Source organism: Fringilla coelebs (genome assembly GCF_963513975.1).
Source record: "Fringilla coelebs genome assembly, chromosome: 1".
NCBI lineage: Eukaryota > Metazoa > Chordata > Aves > Passeriformes > Fringillidae > Fringilla > Fringilla coelebs.
The window spans coordinates 20590875-20606393 of record NC_140028.1 but is presented as its reverse complement, the minus strand read 5'-3'; the positions used below and the strand labels follow the sequence as shown (position 1 = coordinate 20606393).

Below are 15519 nucleotides of genomic sequence, written 5' to 3'. Positions count from 1 at the left end.
CTTTGTTAAAGAGTTAGAGGGACCAGTTTTCCTCTCAACAAATATGTCTATGCTTCAGTCAGAAATGGAAACAGTAAACAGTGAGTTACAGCTGGGCAGGAGGGGGACATGGATGAAGGGAAACCATTAGATGTTAGAGTGGCCTTATACCTTTCCTAATGAATAGGACATGAAGCTACATCAGCTCTGGAACCAAAACTTTGACTATCATAAGAATTGTCCTTTTAATTTTCAAGGTCACATAAGCAAGCAAATGAAGAATTTAATTACATTCAATAGAAATGGTTACATACCTCACCCAGATTTCTTTAAAAAGTTCAGAGACAGGAATATGAAGGAATGCTGTAGATAACAGCCCTCAGGCAAGAATAGCTGTTCAACATTTCAGTAAATGGAGGACACCTGTTTTATAATCAATTAATTAGCCAATTTAAAATGTAGTCATAAAGTCTGTAATTGAAAACATCTGCTTTGTTGACAGCTGCCAAAGAAAACCAGCTGATGTAGGAGTGAGTATTTGAGCTGTAAGTAACTTCTCTCAATGCTTATAGTGCAGTATCTCTGAGCTTTTCAGAGCTGGGGGTAGGTGAGAAATGCCACTTTGCTGAGGACAGTATCAGCCTTTGTGAATTGCCTCTTCACCTTCAGATGCCTTTGAACTCTACATATTGTTAACCCGCTTTTCTAAAACCTAGAACAAAATAAATCTTTCACCTTTCTGTGTTTTCTGAGTCACTAGTCATTTATAATGATAATTAAGAATTTTATTTAAAAGAAAAGCAAAGAATGGGAAAAAGAAAATAGAGGAAATCTAAGAAAGTCTTCAAATCTGTGTGTAAAAATGCTGGCTATAAGCCTATAATGTGGATTAAAAACCTCATGGCCTACATTGTATTAAGGAATTGCACTAACTGCATATGCAAAAATATGCAGGCATTGATTTGTAAATTACCTAGCCTCTTATAATATATCTTCAATAAACATTACTTTTGAGTAGTCATATGAATTGAGAAGGTTTGTAGATAAAAAGAGATGCAAGAAGAGGCAGGAAGTTAATGTTTGGGAGCTTCAGAGCAAAGTGACTTATCTGAGGAAATGGGATATTTATTTCATGCAATCATATCTCCTAAAATTCATCATTTTAAGGGGATTAGACAATGACAACAAAATAATTTTTTAATTATGGTAAGCAGCTCATTTGTCAACAGTATTATCCAGTCTGGTCCTACCAATTGTTCCAAGCTGATACAGAATGGAAGTGAACGTTTGTGAACAAACTGTGGGCAGAAGAGAAGCAGCAAAGAAAAAAATAGCTTCCAAAAACCATGCAAAAAAAGAACACAAATTAGTCTATTCAATGACTAGAGAAGATCTTGAAGTGTTTACAAGGGGAAAAAAGTCAGAATTATGTAAATGGAAAATAAAGAATTATTTAATTTTTTTGGGCAACATTTCTGAGGTTCACTTCTCTGAAGAGACCAAGTGACATTTTGGAGAGAGCAAGTTACTAGGGAAACAAACATCAAGCACTTTCAGAGAGCTTATCTTGTTACAGGTCACAGAACCAGTGTCACTGAGGTTGGAAAGCATCTCTGGAGATCATCTATTTCAAGCCCTCTGTTCTGATCAGAGTCAGTCAAAGTAGGCTTCTCAGGGCCATGTTAAATTGGGTTTTAAGTGCCTTCAAAGAGGGACATCCACAATTTCTATGGGCAACCTGTGCCAGTGTTTGATCCCCATCACAGGAAAAACAATATTATTTATCATGTTGAAATGGAATTTCCTATATTTTAATTTGTGCCTATTGTTTCCTTCTCCCCATTTTCTTAATTTGAGATAAGATGTCTTTGGCAGGATTCTGGTGAATTAGTGTACATTCATGCATGAACACTGTTTTCACTTGTGCAGAACATGGGGCTATTGAAAATGCCAGAACATACTTGTCCTATGCATAGATATTTGTACACCACATTATTTCATTTTGTCCCATTGTGATTAGATGCAGTCATCCATATATTCAGTATTCAAAATTATGCTCATTCATCAAAAGAGTAAGACAGTTACAGCATTATTTATTCTAATCTTCTGCTAACATCTTGGTTTCTTCCTCTCTTGTGTTACTAAAAATTACAGGCAGTTACTTGGCAGAGTGCTTAAGCATTGTAAAGTCCCCTCTTAAGCCTCTGAGGCTGAAGGCTTGACAACAAACGAGACAGACATAGGCTACAGATTTTGGTTCTAACAAATGCAAAAGGTTTAGCCATGAACATATGCCAGGAGACAGGGGAACTCTTGACATTTTGCTGATTCACATCCAGTCACTGCTTCCCTCAAAATGCAAAAAGACTAAAAACAAACTAGAAAACACATCTTCCTCTGTCACGTCAGGCAGGTAGATTACAGAGTGACCTGTCCCTTTCCTCCCTCCCAGCCCCACTAAAGGCTTCCCACATCTCCTGCTGGTGGGGTCCCACTCTGGGGCTGTACTGGGGCTGCAGCCACCACTGCCCAGCTCCATCAGCACCTGTGGGGCACACACTGGGCCTGCCAAAGTGGGCCACTCCAGCAAAGCCCTAAGAGGGTGGTGCTACCTGCACAGCCAGCTCTGCCTTTGCAATCAGAAGTATCTCACTTCTCAGCTATATTTAATGAGGGAAACACCCTGGGGAGCGTGGCTTCCCGATTTGCATGTTGTTATAATGAAGTGGCTCGACTTAGAAAGTTAAACCCTATTTGAGACAGGTTTTTTATCCTTCTGGGTGTTTGATCTTGCCTTTGGGACCTGATCCAGAGCTTACTTGCAAGGCTCCGACAGGCTACAGTGAATTAATTGAGCCCTAGTATCTGCTGGGAGCTGGATGTCTCTTTACAAGATCTTTAGGACCTTCTGCCCCTACTTTACAAAGGATGCTCAGCTCTTTTCACTGCCTGAATTGGGCACTGCAGTGTTTGGATTCCTTGCTGAGCATTTCTGAAACAAACCCTAGAGATTTTACACTCTTGCTTGCTTTCAAATAGCTAAAGGCATCAGCTATAGAGGACACTGACTTGCTGACAGGTGAATTTCCTTACTTACTCTGCTTTCTCCTCCTAAAAAAGTCTTTACAGTTGCTTTTGTCTCACATACTTGGGGCTTTTATATTATTTGTGTGCAGCCACAAAAGAAGTCAGTGAGCAGTCTTGATCAAAGCACAGATTTAAATAAGATGGTACAGTGAGCACACATTTGCTGCCTACATGCATTTTCCTGAGGAGTTTTCACAGAACAATCCTGTATGCACAGACTGTACTTGGGATGCTGAGGGTGTTGAGGTCTGCAATATGATATTGGGTAGCACATGGCTTGCAATAAACCCACAGAACCCTTTTGTATTTTTGTGGCTTTTAATGAATGGAATAAGTATAAGGAAGCTAAAGAAAACACCTACTTTGGCAGGACTCACAACCCATCTTTTGTAATGCCGTTTCTAACCAATTTGTGCATTTAATGTTTCTTCCCAATAATGCTTGCTGTCATGCAGTCCTGCTAAAACCAATATTCAGATGCTTTTAAACACAGTAGCAAATGTTATAGTTGTTGATATAGTATTTTCTGCAGAAATTACCAGAAAATGCTACAGAAATAGGCCAGTCAATGAAGCTGACAGTTGAAAGCCTCAGCTAGGGCAGCAGAGTGCTGGAAGCAGAACGTTAAATTGCAATTGCTCCCCGTTTGCAGAGCCGTCATGCTGAATTCCCGGGGGTTTTGTAACCTAGAAAGAGAAAATCCTGAGTGCTCAGATTGCACCCGACATTATTGTGCAATCATGTGGGTGGGGAAATGCCACTGATTTTGTGGGGATACAAGTTTTTAGTATGAAAGAGCTGCAGGACCTTTCTAAATGACTCTAGAATCTTCTGTATAGACTTCCTCTGACAGACAGTGATAAGATCAATTCCTCACAGCAATACCTCAGCAATTGTCTAACTCATTAGGCTGGTATCAATCAGAATTTTAAGACTACAGCAAAACAACCTCAAACCAGAACTGGAAAATTGCATTTCCCTCCTGCAAGACTCATGGTTGCAAACAAGAAAAAAAGTCATGCACAAAAGAAGAAGAACTTAGCAAGAAAGAGGAAGAAGCCTATTGTGAAAATGAAAATCACTCCCCAGCATCAACAAAGCACAGTAGGCTGTGCCTTGTGTAACATCTTAAATGGCTGAAATCCATTGGCTAGATCCCTTTTTTAATGCTGGGCTGTTTATGCCCTCTTCAGGATTTGTAGTGAAATTAACAGACAAGTTGCAGTGAGATTTATTTATACTGTCTCATATAGCTCACAAAACTGTACCTGCAGAGAAACTGTTTCCAGCACACCCAGATGGATAAACAATGGGAACAGTACCAGATCTGGAAGGAAAATACTGGCTGAACTTTAAATAGGCTTGCTCAATAAGAAAATAAAATTTAAATGTTTTAAAAAATGCTTAAAGGAAAACTGCACCTTCACAGCCAAAGAGGGTGAAAAGGCAATTAGGGCACTCAGGAGAGAATGAAGGGAAGCAGAAGAAATGTTTGAGAGGCAAAAAAATTAAATAATCACAGGAGCTGACAAAGCACCTTGAGAACACTGTCAGAACTCCACTATCCCTCTAGATTCATTTTTCCCCAGGCAGAGCAGAGGAGAGTTCAGAAAACAATCCTTCAGGGTTTTTTAAAATCAGAGTTCATAGCTCCACTGTCCTGAAATAGCTCAGTGCTGGTATCTCAAAATATGCCTGCTCAACATGCCAGAAGGCATAATGCACATGAAAATCTCCCTGACCCAGCACTGGGCAAGCCTCTATATTTATTTGGGTTGTTGACACTCCTGAAACTTCTTTTGCTGGTGCTGTCAGTTTTTTTTGTGGGACTTCTGAATAGCAACCTCCATATCCTCAAATATTGCACCTTAAAACACAGAAAGCTTCACACTTTCACGTGTTTTTGGTACTCATTAATATACTGAAATGTGTGAGAATTAGATATCAAAAATCAAAAAACCAGAACATTGGCCAAAAGACTTCTGTTTGTGTAAGGTAAATCTAGGATTGGACAGAGGGTGGTGGAGCATGTTATCTATTTGGCTACCAAAATCAGACATGTCCAGTTACGTTTCAAAACTTTCCTACACCACGGGCAGAGTATTCAACTTTTTTCTTTTCAAAAATCAAAGGCTGAAAGCACAGTTGTATGGTCACACTGCTCACTAGAGAAAGAAAACCACCCCCCAGAGCACTTCCTGACCTGCTGCTGCTGCTGCAGGGTGGTCAGAGGCAGGGCTGGGCTGGCAGAGCCTTGAGTTCCCCTGCACATCCCTGGAACAGTGGAGATGCACTCACAGAGCTCGTGGGCAGCTCAGCTGAGACACAGCTCCCAGCAGATCTGGCTCTGACAGACAGCCCTCAGACCATTTCCAGGCAGCTCAAACAAGACCAGGATGGCCACAAGAGCCAGACTCAAGACATAATTCCTGAGATATTCATAGAGCCCTGACTATGGAGGTGGGATGGTGGGAATACACTGAGGACAGGAATCAGCTGTCATGCACAGTAAGCTGTGTGAGCCCTTTCCATGGAACACCATGGGATCAACTCATGCAGGGTGAGACATCAGGACACTGTGCGTGCCTCTGTCTGTGCAACAAGCTCTACTCTGGCAGAATTACTGTGCACACAATCAGAAAACTCCTTAAATAACAGCATAAGCATGAAAATATTGAGCTTCAGAAGTAAGTTCACTCTGCCTTTGAACATGCTTTAAGTGGCTCTAAGTTCAAAACACAAGCTGGTAACAGGTCATGCTGCAGTGGAGGAATTCAAACATACTCCAGCACTAAAAAGAGTTGCTCTAAAGTCCCAAAGGAGTTATTTTTACTCTTAGGATACCAAGCTCTGATTACATAATGTACAGACTTTTTAATTTTTGCACTTGGTCAGCAATCAGAGAGAATGCTTTTTAATCCATCTAGAGATCAAAGATCTCTCATTACTTACACTATTGTGGGAGAAAAAGCCCTTTAATTAATTCACACGAGGTGCTATTTAAAACTACCACACCCTCAACTAAAGGCTTATTGTTGTAGAAAGGCTTTGTGTTGCTCTTTTCCTGCAGAAAGGCTGGAAGGTAGGGGGGAGAACAGCTTCCCATGCATACCTTGTAGCTTTAGGATCCCAAATTACAATGTCAGCATCAGAGCCCACAGCAATTCTGCCCTTCTTTGGGTAAAGGTTAAAGATTTTTGCTGCATTTGTGCTGGTAACAGCTACAAATCTGTTTTCATCCATTTTTCCACTGTGCTGCAAAACAGTAAACAAAAGCAAACTCATTACTTTTTTAAACACGGAATGAAAAAATGTTCCTGTTTTTCTGTTGAAAAATGTTTTTCTGTTGAAAAACTAGGATGAGTGACATCCATCTTTTTTTTTAAAAAGGTCATACTGAAGAATTTAGAAGTAAAAACTATTTGTCTTAGATGCCCATAGTGCAATGTACTTTCACTAAATACAGTAATTTTATCTTACTTTATCCCACAGCAAAGAGAAAAAAAAGACAACTTTAAACCAAACACTCTGTGGATCCAGCCTCAAGTCAACTGAAATGAAATGTTTTAGCTGGCTTCAAATCTGTAGTCCTGCTCAGCAGTTTCCTCAGGAAATGTAACATCTCTTGAGTATCTGGGTTTTGAAAATGGTGACACAGCATCAAGGGGACCCTAGAAGGTGATAAGGCAAGTCAAGGCACAATGTGTAATATAGGAAAACTGATTTGCAAATTTCTTTAGCAATGACACAGAGTAGAGCAACGATCAGCAAATGCTGCAATCAAGTAGTATAAAAAACAGATTGCTGATGTTTCAGCAAAATAGCAAATAACAATGGATATACACGTGTCTTGAGACTGTCCAATGCTGTATAACTAATTTATCCAGCTTCCATGACTGCTTTTCTTTGGAAAGCCACCTACACTGGCAGCAATATTGTGCAGGTCAGTCTGGGAATCAGACTGTCATAAAAACATGTTTATGGTGGTCTGTGAGCAGTCATCTGAGAAGAGAAGTATAATGAGAATGGTGAACACTGCTCTTCTAAGTAATGGTGTGTGGGAGGAGAGGGAAGCTGTTCAAACAAACTCACAGAGCTGTGTAATATTTTACAAATGAAAAAAGGGAGGATATTATCAATTGAAGAACTTTTAAAAAATGATCATGCCCAACAGCATGCACTGTTCAAAAGCAGCACTGATGGACACAGTCATGTCTCAGTTTCATATGAGCCACAAGTCAGATTTCTGTTTACACCCTAAGAAATCTCACTAGAGCTGTGCCACAGGTGAGTGTAGCCACAAGTGTGTGAGTTTTGTAGACACCAACTGGAGCTGAATCCCAGCTACCAATAAACAAGAGCTATCATGAACCACATTCTTACCAAGTGTGTGAGGTATGCAATTATAGTGTGACAAGTGAATATGCTTCACGGTGCATTATCAATGTCACTTCACTACTGCAAGGGAACTACGGCTTCCAGAATGTAACAGCTTTGCATTGGCAGAGTGGGACCGTGTTTGTAGGGGTCTTGAGATGAGAGAAAGTTGACTCCATGCTTAAAAAGCTTAGTTTATTATTTCATGATATATATTATATTAAAAACTATACTAAAAGAATAGAAGGAAAGATTTCATCAGAAGGCTAGCTGAGAATAGAAAAAGAATGAATAACAAAAGTTTGACCGAGACAGTCTGGACAGCTGAACTGTGATTGGCCATTAATTAGAAACAACCCAATGAGACCAATCACAGATCCACCTGTTGCATTCCACAGCAGCAGATAAGAATTGTTTACATTCTGTTCTGAGGCCTCTCAGCTTCTCAGGAGAAAAAATCCTAAAGAAAGGATTTTTCATAAAACATGTCAGTGATGCCAGAGCAATCCTAACACCTAGCATGCAGCAGATTCCTCAAGAGATTTCCTTACCTTCCCCCTCATCAGACATTTTCTGAGGAGCACTGACCCTTCTTGTGTTGGTATGAGAATCTGAAGTCAGTGGGACTTGATGCTGCTCATTTCATCTTGTCACATTAGAGAAGCATTTCTTAAAACATAAATTAGAAGCTGACAGGCACACCACTGTGCAAACTCCTCCAATAGCTAAGTTGGAGAGAGATCAAAAAGGAAAAAATACAGAGCTGAAAGAGTTGAAACTGTAGGTAGCTCTTTTGTTTTCATTTCACAAGTTGAAAAAAATGCCTCAAGGAAATATACTTGCAGTACCACTGAAAAAATAGCAATCCCTTACTGCTAAACAATCAAAATGATTCTTTAGTGAAATACTTTAGACAATAAGAATCTTCTTCCATCTTCCTTGAGCATAAAGTGAAAGCTAATAAAGACTGTTACAGTTTTCAATTGGATAAGTTATCTTATGATAAACACACTTGATAAAACTGAAGAGTCAATACCTGCTGAGGGATCATGTTTTGTGGGAGAAATCAATTACCACTATGTTTGGATATTCTGATATACTTACAACGCCTTTTTCCCATATGACTGACATCCTATCCTCCACACCATTCACTCCATTAGGGATTTTTGTGAAGTCATCTTTGCCCAGAGCTTTCTGGCATATGTCAAAGGTGCAGTTGTCAGTCCCTGTCACAGATAGGTCACCACTGCAGAGAAACAAAATTCATTATGAATCAGAGCATGTACCAGACAGCACCACAGAGGAAAACCTGTTGTAAGACTGGGTAGATTAAGACATCCATCCTTCAAGACAAAAACTGATATCCCCTGCCAGCCTGCCCTCGGTCCCATCCTCCAAGACTGGCTCCTCCACAGCCAGTTGCCCTATGAAGCAGTTTCCTCTTCAGAAATCCCTCAGAGGAAAACAAGCACCAACACTGACTTTTTTACTCTGGGTACGTCAAAGACATCCCACAAATAGAGGAACTGTCCACTTTGCCCAGAGCAAGCAAAGTGTTTGGTTTCATCCTTACATTGGGAAATGAAATTCCCCAGTCTGTGTCACTTCATATCACCTCTGAAACTGCTATGGATCTGCACAACAGTTGGCCTCTGTTCAGGCATACCTGTACAGGCTCTTCTGACAAATTCAACCCCAATGAAACCACACGTCTTGTTAAGTGCAGATATCCTAAAGATACTTCTTTTTCTACATCCTGCTTAAGCAGACGTTATGAAGTGAATATCTTATATGTACCTACAGAAATTAGCAGGCTTAGTTTTATGCAGCATTTGAATTTCAAGTGAAAAAGGCAGCTGACAACAAACCCCAGAAAATCTAGCTGTGACCTCACCTTTTACACATTTCTCACTGACTTACAGCCTGTCTTCCTGGTCAGGTTACAATTTTTGCTGTCATTTCACCCTCCATTTCTCCTTTCTGATAATGTAACATTCTGTACTTCAAAAATCTCCAGAGCATCAGCCTGCTAGTATGTACTCCTGCCAAAATTTGCTGTGCATTTGGGTATCAGTGGTCACTGTTTATTCATCTGCTTACTTGGCCAGTAAGTTCATGAGGAAACCAGGAGTAGATGGATCTGGTCTCAGTGGAGGTCCCATCACATATGCTGCAGCATGAGCCCAGTCTTTATTCCAGTAGTTGGTGCCATCAGTGCCAAGACTTGCAGCAATGGGCTCCCCATAAACCACCTTTCCTGAAAAATGTAAAGCAAAGGTATCATCATCAAACAGCATAAAAATGCATACCTTGTATTTTCTCTGCTAAGGATCTTTTTGGTGGCAATGAATTTAAATTTGAATGAGTGTTTCAGATTAAACACCTACATATGGAAGGACATAATAAACTAAGCTATAACACAGAATCTTTGTTCTGAATTTTCTGCTAGTGATTTCCCTATATATTTTCTCCTAAGAACATTGCTTGGGCAAGTTCTTTTAATTAAATTTTTGATAGATATACTGTAATGGGTTTTACACATTGTTTACTAGGAATGTGATTGAGATTTCAAAAAGAAAGCAGTCCTCAGTTGCATTAATTATGTTTAAGATTCATATACTTGGTAGTACCTGTTTAGTGCTCTGAAATTACTGACTACATAACAGTGTCAGTGAATATATACAGCACACAGACTTTGCAAGGTGGCACTTTTAATTGTCAGGCTATAATTATGCCAGGAAGAACAATGTGGCAGGAGATATAAACCAGAAAGTATGGAAAGATTTCCCAAATCAAAAACTGTAAATAACTTAATTTTAAAAGTTATCTCCCAAATTTGAATCTTTTATCCTTTGCTGTACAGGATCCTATTTTCCTCAGAAGAGGACACCAACCCAGACTGGCTGTTAACCTTTGGACAGAACTAGCATATTTTAACTACTTTTTTCTCCTGGGAAACATGGATTTGAAACTCATTAGAACAAGATGTTTCACTCCCTGAGTGAGTGGTCCAGACACTTTGCAGTTCTGCAGCTGACAGGTAGAAATACCTCCAACTGCAATGGTCACTAAAGAACCAGAATGAGCTGGGACCTCCCACACCCCCTCAGAGGCCACTTGGAGCTGGTTAAATGCAATCTCTGCTGGGTTCCAGCAAGAGCCTTCTCCCTCCCCTGATCCCTGCAGTCAGTGGGTATTTGGCACTGGATGCAAGATTTCACTCCAGGCACGGTTTTTATTGGAACCATCACTGCATTGCCCCAGCAGGACCACAGCTGGTGATTGCTTGGTGACCTTTTTCTGACTTTCTGAGTGTAAGTCATGCAGTCATGGTGCTGTGGAAAACAGAAAGCAAAGCTCTGCAGATCTCTCTCTGTACATTGGCTTCTGTGAGCTGCTGGATTGTAACTCCTGCACTGGCAGAGGTAGCTACTGAGGAGCTCAATTATTTTCAAAATACACTTTTCATTGCACTAGTGCCACTCCTGAAATCTTTGGTGTGAGATTTGCTAAAAGGCCTCACACAACTTTATCTCTACGTGGTGTCGAGGTCTGCTGTGGTGTTACTGTATTGTACATTTATTCCAAGTACTACCTAGAACAACTTTGTCCACAGCCCCAGGACTCCCTGTTAGCCTTACTAATTTGTCACAACCACCTCAGTGTGCTCTGACATGCTCAATGTGCTTGGCTCATATTGATGCTAAGCTCTCAGTCCCACTTACCTACATGTTATAGATTAATACTTGGGCTCAGAGGGAGACCACCATTTTTAGACTTGAAAACATGACTTAGGCAGTTATTTACTGTTTTTCACATCCTATTTTTGGAGCTCAAAAGCACTGACTATGAGGCCATGCATGGAAATGATATGACCACTCACTGATGAGGAGATTTTAACAGATTAGTGTTTTCTTAATTCAGAGCTGAATGAGGAAACCTAAGAAGAGACATGGATAAAACCAGGAGAATGGCTGAAATTAGGGTGAAACCAGGTTCACCTTAGTTCAAGTTCTTCCCTGACTCTTTCAGGAACCCTTGGCCTTCCCTGGCCAACACCAAACACTGTATTTGAGGGTAGGCTGCCACCAATCTAGTTGTATATAGAGAAGGTCTGGTATATGTAACCAATCTGTCATATTTATTTATTGGTCTTTTGGCAGATTTTTCATTTTCAAAGCCACCAGAAAGGGGAGGGAGGGGAAATGTGGTTTGTGTCTCTTCTTCTGCATTTAAACAAGCTAAAGAAGCTTTCATCCAAAGTAAACCTGAGCCATGAATCATTAGGACATAGCTACAAATTATTAAAATTAAATTTGCAAAATAATTTTTTTTTGCCTAATAAATACTTCAGAGAATAATAGGAAAATAATTTCCTCATCATAGTTTCACAACATGAAAATGAAAAGAAGTTTCCAGGCTCCCAGTTGGATATGCTGAACTGATTCTAGCTCATGTACCATAGCTGATGACTGTATTTCTGCAGTCAGAGTTTGAGCTGACCAGCTCCCTTTGTTCCCATGAGTGGGGAGGAGTAGAAGTTATTCCCTCAAGTGATTTTGAGTCTGAACACTGCAGTTTCAACAGACTACCTCTGGACAGTTCTGCTGAATGTGCAACTTCTTTCATTTCACTTGGGCCATGACAAGCCAGCCTGAAGGACACAATAATATCAAGATTCTGCTTTAAACACAGTAAAAAGGAAATTCTGCACTAAGGCTCTTTCAGCTGAACTGGCAACAAGGAAATTCTGCATTAAGGTTCTTCTAGCTTGATTGACTTCTGCCTACAGGCATAAAAGTGAAGTAATGCAGTAATAAATCATGTCTTTCAAATTGTTATATTTTCCAGCATTCAATTAAAAAGGAACCACTAAGTGTTCTGCTGTTTGGTCCTCCTGACACCTCTGAGCAGCTGGTAAACAGCTGTGTATTTGGTGACTTTTTATCAGATGCCCCAACTGGCTAGCCAGAGCTATTTTTAATAGATTAATTTATCAAAAAAAAAAAAAAAAAAAAAAGAGCATTCAGTTGCTGGTTTTGTACCCCCTACTAGAACTCAAAAAGAGTTGAAATACTGATAAACACCAACTAACATTTACAGATTTGAAAAACTGGTCCATATGTTCTTATTCTAATAGAAGTTTTAGAAGCACTTAAGATAAGGTCATGTGGGGTAAAGATACTCACAAGCTCTGAAAGGAGCAGAACTGCAAGGCAGGGTTTACTGAATCAGGGATGGCATTGCAACCATTAGGCTATATACAGCCTGGACCTGAGCTGTCCTGCATGAGACAGCTAAAAATTTGACATTTTTAGTTGCATTCCTGTGCTCAGAATCAGCTTGAGAGTTTGCATTCCCTCAGCAATGGACATACCTTTCCCCTCACTGAGAAGAGACATAACCCGTGAGTGTTGGTAGGAAGCAATCTTGTAAGCCTAAGTAAGCTTCTTAGAATCCGCCAAGGACATATTTTTCTATGCACTTTTTAAAAAAGGATAAACTTTTATTAAAAATTACTTTTTCAGTAAGATTTTGCTCTCCAGGTTTCCACTAGAAAGTCCCATTTCCTGGCTGTAGCATCACATTAAATAGGAAAGGGGACATGATCTTTAATCATCACACTGAATGATCCTTAAGGTCCCTTCCAACCCAAACCACTCTATGATTCTATGGTCTCCAGCTTTAGCTGAGATTTAGCTTAGATTGAAAGCATTTTTTAGAGGGAGACAGTACAAATAATGTACCCCTAAATCACATTTGATTAGCCTTGCTCTCTCCACAAGCATTTCTGGTGGCAGGAGTGGGTAACAAAGCCGCATTATTTTTCCCCAGTAAGTTCACATCAATAATCCTAATAAGGAGAAGGAGCTGCACTGCCTGACACAAGACCTCTACAAACCTTTACTCCCATTGGAGGGAAGATTTTACACAATAGCAGGAAAATAATCCCTTTTGTCTTCCCACTTAAGGGAATGAGAGTGTCATGCACACAAATATATCAAAGTGCCCTTCTGTAGAAGAATACAGTTCCTCTGCCTAGCCCAGATTCAAGGCCACGTTTTGCACAGGGATGAAGAAACAGCCCACTGAGACAAGCAAGGGCACAGGTGCTGTCACACCTGTCACACACTGCTGTTCTCACAGAGGGGCTGTCTGATCCTCTCACTGATGATGAACCACTGCTTTTGGCTAACAGGCTGGTAGAGCTCCTCAAAAATAACAGGATGGGGGCATGAGTTAGCTTGTCCAGCACGGTCACAACGTGGAATTTTGGATTCCCTGCTGAATACTCAGCAGCTATTACAGATGTACATGAAAAGCATGCTGCTGTAGTCTGGAGGTTTCCTTCCTTGAGTGGAGATCAGAGCAGACATAGATGGTGAACTCTGGCATGGAAGAGAGAAGGAAAGACTTTTGCTCACCTCATTCTCTTCAATTTGCTTCATCTAGAATAAGAACTGCTGTTCCTTTACAGATGTATGACTGATTTTTACCTTCAAGGTCTGAGCCATAGCTCACTGAAGACAACAGAATTATGCCTAGTGTCTAGAGCAAGCTCTATCAGGCCTTCAGCCTCTAATATTAGCTCTCACCTTGTATAGCTAAATGAGTGACAAGGAAGAGTTGGGCTCTGACTTACATTTTTGACTAAGAAAATCACTGTCCCATAGAATTTGAGAAGCAATGCAAATGCAATTCAATTCTGGTATCACACTGTCAACCAGAAAATAGATTTCACTCACTGAAGATCTGTTTTTCCCCTTCTGAGGTCAGTGATGGAATTGGAAGGGATATCAATTGTCCTCTGACATGGGCAGGGATGAATATGTACACACACTTTTTATTTCATGCTAAGTGCTTGAAAAGGAACATGAAAAATTTCACAATTGTGAACAGCAGGAAGCTAGCATCAAGACAGGGAGAAATTATGTTGAAAAGATGCATAAACTCTTTTAGAGTGAATATTTCAAACGCTTGAGAGGCTTCCAGTATGTAGGAGTTTACACAACTTTCACATTTAAAGTGGTTTTTAACCTGTCCAAATTGAATGTCTCACATCAAAATACTTGAGTTTTATTTATGTAATTCATACAATACTTTGAGAATATTTTTTTTTTGTCCTGAATTCCTTGCTTTTTATTACCACTCTTTACTGAAAAATGAAAAATAACTTCTACTGAAATGAACAATAGTGAATTTTCAATTACCAAAACTCATACTGATCAATCTCATTAAAAACTACAATTCTTGTAACTACCTTTGTGGTACTCTAGTTATCTTTTGAAATCTCTTAATCAAGCTTAGATTTCTTTTTTCCAAACAGCATACTTCTATGCAGATCAATATGAATTATGAAGATATGTTATATGTTGCTGTGCACAAAGGAAAGCATTGGTGAATCTGACTGCAGCAGCCCAGGAGGCTACAAAATACAATTTGCCCCACAATGTGCATCAATTTTCCCAAGTTTTTCTTAGCACATATTGGAAAAACACACATCTACCCTCAGGAATCAAACTGGCACTGCAGACTTCTTACAACACACGCCTAACCCATGTTTTACAGTATTTACTGTCAGCATAAAATCCTTTACTTGAACAGTGTATTACAGAGCACTGTCTTAGCTCTTCTGTGTTCACAGCCAGGTTTTCATCTTTAACCTGGGTATTTCAACTGTTGTCATAACTTCTTGTAGTTAATGTTCACACAACGCCTGTGAATGTACAACCAACTGATGGATATAATCCACATTCCTGGCAGCACTGGCATCTAGTGGAGGAATCCAATATAGCACTGTAGAAACTGTGCCAGTAAAATATATTCTGGTAAATTCTTCTACAAACTTGAATTATGCTAAATCTTACTGGAAGTCACAGTCATACATATTGTGCATAAACATATCCATCTGTATTAGTACAATGACATCACACTGCTTTGATTTATCACGATCTCATACTGTACATTTTAATATTAATAATCTATAGCTCCTGTGTAGGCATTATCTAAAGACAAGAAATAGCAAAACTGAGGTCTATACGAAATTCATAGCTAGTCAGGTGAAAACAAGCTGTA

The 15519-nt window shown here is 39.8% G+C and overlaps 1 protein-coding gene across 1 annotated transcript in view; it reads right to left on the bottom strand.

Annotated features, from left to right (window-relative positions):
• Positions 1–15519, bottom strand: part of DPYS (dihydropyrimidinase) — a gene marked incomplete at its 5' end in the record, with an annotated part of 31187 nt that overhangs the window by 6823 nt on the left and 8845 nt on the right. Inside the window, 3 exons of the mRNA XM_084202323.1 lie at positions 6179–6321; positions 8548–8689; positions 9544–9700. Coding sequence (XP_084058449.1) covers positions 6179–6321; positions 8548–8689; positions 9544–9700 — 442 coding nt within the window. The remainder of the gene's footprint in view (positions 1–6178; positions 6322–8547; positions 8690–9543; positions 9701–15519) is intronic.